General features: G+C 42.9%; 1 protein-coding gene across 1 annotated transcript in view; it reads right to left on the bottom strand.

Moving 5' to 3' along the window:
* The window catches only part of nkd2b (NKD inhibitor of WNT signaling pathway 2b), a 19,566-nt gene that overhangs the window by 4,045 nt on the left and 9,870 nt on the right, over positions 1-5,651 (bottom strand). Inside the window, exons 2-7 of the mRNA XM_008285714.1 lie at positions 5,113-5,240; positions 3,654-3,749; positions 3,407-3,548; positions 2,478-2,535; positions 2,250-2,377; positions 971-1,449 (exon numbers count right to left, since the gene is read on the bottom strand). Of these exons, the coding sequence (XP_008283936.1) occupies positions 971-1,449; positions 2,250-2,377; positions 2,478-2,535; positions 3,407-3,548; positions 3,654-3,749; positions 5,113-5,240 (1,031 nt within the window). The remainder of the gene's footprint in view (positions 1-970; positions 1,450-2,249; positions 2,378-2,477; positions 2,536-3,406; positions 3,549-3,653; positions 3,750-5,112; positions 5,241-5,651) is intronic.

The raw sequence follows: 5,651 nt of genomic DNA, 5'->3' as shown, positions 1-5,651 counted from the left end.
AAAAAAAAAAAAAGCATGACAAAGGGATGGAAAGGAAAAAAGCTCGGCTGTCAATAATCTACTCTATATCCAGCATGAAACAGAACCACAGTGTGTTCGTAACCGTCGCACACATGTGGAGGCACACTGAAGGCAAACACACACAGCCCCATTCTTTAATTACGACTGGATTGTGGAAACAATGAAAATTAAGTGCAGCACAGGCCCTAAACCACAACTATTTAAACAACAAATGATTCATCTTATTTACGTCATTCTCGGCCCTCTAAGCTGCTCCACACACACTTTGAAATAAAATCTCACCAAGATTGAATCAAGGAGGCCCACTGAAACGAGACAAATAAAAAACAGATAGATGCGAGAAAACAAAAGAACTCCATGTACCTTCAACAGAGCCGAGGCTCAAGCGAGAGTCCGAACATCTGCATGCGTTTAGGTGAACGAGCCCCCCCCCACCCCCTTTCTACCCCCTTTTTCTTTCTGAGAGTAATCACAGCGCCAGGGCCTGCGGTTCTATTTAACAATCTCAAAGCCCCCTGATTATTCCTCACTTCAGAGGATGATACCTCCAGCCTGTAATCTGGTCCTGACCTTCACCGCTTAGGAGGTGGAGGAGGAGGAGGGGAAAGGCCCCGTTGAGTCTCAGGGTCAAGGCTTGGACGCCCCCCACCGCCCTCCACCTCCCCTTTGCAAATTGGCCACCGGAGACATCGAGAGTCAAGAACGGGCCTTGAGGCGAGCAGAGGAGTGGATGGAGGCAGGAAAGAGGGCAAACAAAGATGGGGAGAAGAGAGCAGCAGATAAGCGTGGAGGCCGAGGAGGATGCTGCTCGAGAGATAGGCCCTATCTTGTTGGCGGTTTCTGGGAGAGATGGAGGTGGGTTGGAAGGCTTCTGGGAGAGGTGGAGACAACCGGCACCGTTTCTTGGGCCCCAAACAAGAAGCAGTCTTTAATCATCAAATGCACACACTAGAAAAAAGAAAAAAGAAAGAAANTGGGACTGAGGCTGCAGGGGGGTTTTGGACGGGGACAGGGCCTCTCTGGTTTTGGCCCTCAGGCGTTTACTGTGACTGTACTGCAGCGGGTGCTGGTGGTGGTTGGACGAGGGCTGGGCTTGGTGCGGCAAGTGGTACACATCCTGCCCTCCGTGGGCCGCAGCGCTGCCACTGTGCAGCACGGTTTGCAGAGGAGGGTGGTAGCCGTGGCATTTAGTGGATTTGCCGCCTCCGCCACCCCCGCTGTTGCCTCCGTTCCCTTTGTAGGCTCCTTTGGGGGATTTGAGGAACTGCGTGCCCTTACTTCGAGGCTCTGAGGCGTTGTAGCTGTCGCCAATGACCTGCGAGCGGCGATGGTGAACGACTTGGGCTTCGGGTTCGTGGGAGCGGGAGCGGCTCTGGCTCTGCGAGCTCCGACCGTGAGGCTCCTGAGGGGGAAAGACGGGGGTGGTTCCTGAGGGACGAGACAGGGGAAACTGACGATTAGGCCTGAAAAATTACTCATATATTATCTGCCTTCTCCTAAATCTCAGTATATAAGATTCAAGACCTTTATTCGTCACAATTACACACAGTATAACACGCAGTGAAATATATTTAGCACCTGTTCCAGACCAAAACAACAATAAAGAGAATAAGAATAAAGAATAAAAACACACAAGAAATGACTACAAGCAAATAGATAGATATAGATAGATAGAAATAAGCAAAATAAATAAATCAAAGTGTCAAATAGTGAAAAAAAAAGTATATAGACAAGGTGAAAAGTAAACAGTTTGATTGTATATCTGAAAGATTTTTTTAAAAAAAGATCCTGGACGAGTGTGAGAATCTCCCCTCAGTGGGATAAGTCCTTCACACTGGTGTGGTTGGTTGTGGAGAAGCTACGTAAACTATTATTAAAATCGCAATGTGGCCAAAAATTGTGCAAAATCCACATCACAAAAGCTGCAATTTTTCAATAAAGGTAAAATGTGTCACAGAATATCTTTATAAATGATACACAAGCCTACAAATCATATTATCCAGACATAAAGGAACATCCCATCATCATTAACTAGCTTGTTTGGAAAATAAATGCAAAAATGATCATTAACACTAAAACCATGACTCATGTTGCAATATCTGTCACTATTTTTTGTTTTTTTAGCTCTACTTAAAATGTTGAGAGTTTGTCTTCTGTGTCTCTCAACCTGCAGCCTCCCATTATAATATAAGAAGAAGAATTTGGACATTTTTTTAAATAATAAAAACCTTCAAATCTGGAGGTGTAGTTCTCGATACCAGCCAGGTCCAGGTAGTGATTCCTCCTCTCCGTGTTCTCGTCCACACAGTAATGTTGGCCCTCAGCGGCTGCTGGCTCACTGCTCTGCCCTTTGCTGCTGTAAATGAGTAAAATGAAAATCAGCAGGAATAATGTACATATTTATATGCTACATTTAGTGCAATGTATGCTTTCAAGAGTCTGTGGCAGGTTCTGACCTGATGTATGAGGACAGTCGCTTGTCAGCTGATCGACCCTCCTCCTGGTGAGAGCGCTCTGAAGAGGACAAGAACAAGAGTTCAGGCTGGGAAAGATGCTCAGCAACATTCATACTGAGACTGTTTCCATATGATCCTCCTGCACCTTCACTGTGTGCTAAATTTGCTAGTATACATACAGTTAGGTGACAAATATTTCATACCCACATCAAATTTAAATTTATAGAGGATTTGTATTTGACCAATAGGTTTTTCCAACCAGAAATGATATAAAAAAGTGAAAAAAGACATTGCGTTAGAGGTGTTTGTTATGAATTTTAATTATTTTTTTTAGGGATTTTTTACTAAAAGTGCCAACTGCTAACAGTCTTCCCGCATGTGTCCTCTGGGATTTTGTTCCTCCAAGTGTCCATCTGCAGCTCTTTGAGCTTGAAGGCTTCCTCTCCATCACTCTGCTCTTCAGTTCCTCCACAGGTTCTGGATGGATTCAGGTCTGGACTCTGGCTGGGCCGCTCCAACATCTTCTCATTGTTTTCTCTTCACCATTTCTTTACCACTTTGGCTGCATGTTTCACATCATTGTCTTGTTGTACAGAAGGTGCATTTTTTCAAACATTTGAGATAATTTCAAGGAACACTGTTTTTTAAAATTTAAAGAGAAACCCATAAAAATGTCTAAAATGTACCCTTTACATGTCTAGCACAACGTCTTGCTGTGATTTGTCACTTGTTTTTGTCATTTCCAGCCAGAAGAAACCTATTGGTCAAATAAGAATTCAATATAAATTACATTTTGGCATGGCTGTGAATAATTTAAAAAACAAAAAAACATTGTAGAAGTGAAAGTTTGCAAAGATGCTGCTCAGTCACAGCATCGTGGCGACAGTGAGTCTCGTCTGAGCAACAATGCTGCTTTGACTTTCATTTACCTGCTCCTGTTTCTCTTCGGTGGCTCCTCGGCTCTGGAGTGACGGTCAGTTTGACCCGCAGAGTCTTGCTCTTGTTGTGGCAGGAGTGATTCACTGAGGCGTCCACCACATCATAGATGGTGTGCATCAAACTCGACATGTCCTGTAGTCACAGAAAACACACTTAGTCCAATTTACAGTCCTACTTTTGACAAATTAACATGTAAAAAGGACAGACTATATGTAGAGGCAGCACACACACACACACCTCTTTAGTAACTTTCCCGCTGTTGTCGAAGTCGTAAAGAGTGAAGATCCACTCCTGACGGTTGTCATCCTCCACAGAAATGTCACACTCCAGGTCCTGAGAACACAAATGTGAACTTCTTCAATGCACAGAAACAGTATGGATGGTTAAATCTGCATTTTTGTTTTTTCAATTATTAGTACAGTAATAAGACTTCTGTATTAAGCCAAAAGGAAAACACAGATGCATGTTTTTAAAAAAAAAAAAAAATACAGGAATGATTAAAATGTTGCTTTAATATCTGATTAAATTTATAAAGTCCAAAAAAAAGTTCAAAAAAAGTTACATTTAAGGCTAAAAAACAATACAGAAAATATGGATATCGCTGTAACACATCTGCTCTTTGCCAATTCAGGTTTAATATCAAAGTTGAGATCATTCTGACTCAAGCGATAAGATCTGACAGCTTGACTAAGTCCACAACTTGCTAAACGTTGTCTGGGATGATATTTCCAGAGCTACACAGAAGGCAGCAGAGGGCAGCAGAGCACAACTAATTTCACCCTACGTTACACTTTTCTCATCGTGATACCAGAAAACATGCATGTTTGGGGGCAAAGAGAAAAAGGTGGTGAGTCGTTCCACTCTGACCTCGTCTCTCTACTTTGTAGAATCCCTGTACCTCGTGTAACCGCTATTCTCAGTTACAACTTTCTGGCAGTAACTTTAATTCAGATGTATCTTGTAACATGGCCATAATTGGAAAAATAAACATCTGGAACACACTGCGGAGCCAGCTGCAGGCCGGCTGCAGAGCTGACACTGTGCGAGAGAGAGAGAGTGCATTTACAAGAGGGATGGTGGGCGACTCCGGGGAGGGACGGAGCCCTTTATGGTCTTATAATATCTCCTGAGCTCACATAACCGGCAGCGATCACCAAAGGGCACATCTGAGCAGTTCTTTAAAACGCGCGAGTCTAAACATTACAATCTATTTATTCTATTTATTGGTCCCTAAATTCAATCAGGATATGGTCTGGAGCGGAGTCAACATGCAGACAGATGTTCTTGTGCCGCTGGATGTGGAGGCTTGGATAGAGGTTGCTCTCCATCCATTTACTTTCAGACCTGTGTTTGAATAACTTTCACTCACTGGAACACTAAACAGTTTCAACACTCCTGGTTCTTGGCTTAGAAGAGGCTTTCAATCCTGCTACATGAAGTTGGAGTTTATTGTCTTTAATTGCATTTTGCTTCACCTGAAACCAGAATTTCAATTAGCTCTAATCCCTCCGTTAACAATTCCAAATCCAACTGAGTTGTAAATGATTTGCAATAACAAGTATTTATAACAAATTCCAACACTGAGGGGATTTGTAGACATGAGCTATGACCCCATGCTGCCACTCTGCTGCACACAGCTCCTGCACTAAACTTCTGAGTTGTCGTGAAGTTGTAGCCAAAGCGTATAACTACGTACATCCAGGCTGATGCGTTTCTTCCCCAAAGGTTTGGTTGCATCTCTGAGCGCCTCCCTCTCCCCGTCCTCCGAGTGCAGGTACTGCAGGTAGCTTTCACATCCCTCAGCCTTCTCTGGAGGAAGAACCACTGCAAACACAAGCATTTAAAGTTAGATGCAAACACGTTGACTTCTGATACAGAAATTAGGCAACTTTGTGTGTAGCTCTGTAGCTTGAGTTCTCTCACAAACCCCCACAAGATCAGAAATATTACAGAAATGTGCTTTTGTCTAGAAATGACATATTCAAACATGATAGAGCATGCATTCCAAAGAAAACTGCTCACTACACATTATGGCTGAACGCTCTGGGGGAAATATCTAATTGTGATTTTTTTTAATGACATATAGCAACTGCAGTTAATTTTTTTGTATAATTCAAAGCCAAACTTTAGTTCAATACGTGTAACAAATGTAAAATGTGAGGAAGCGTTGCCACGTAAGACACCATCAAAACTAGGGATCGACCGATTGTCCAATATTTTCCGTTATTTTTTTTG

This window comes from Stegastes partitus, unplaced genomic scaffold, assembly GCF_000690725.1.
Source record: "Stegastes partitus isolate 25-593 unplaced genomic scaffold, Stegastes_partitus-1.0.2 Scaffold413, whole genome shotgun sequence".
Taxonomy (NCBI): domain Eukaryota; kingdom Metazoa; phylum Chordata; class Actinopteri; family Pomacentridae; genus Stegastes; species Stegastes partitus.
The sequence above is the reverse complement of the archived record's forward strand: the minus strand, read 5'-3'. Positions and strand labels throughout refer to the sequence as shown.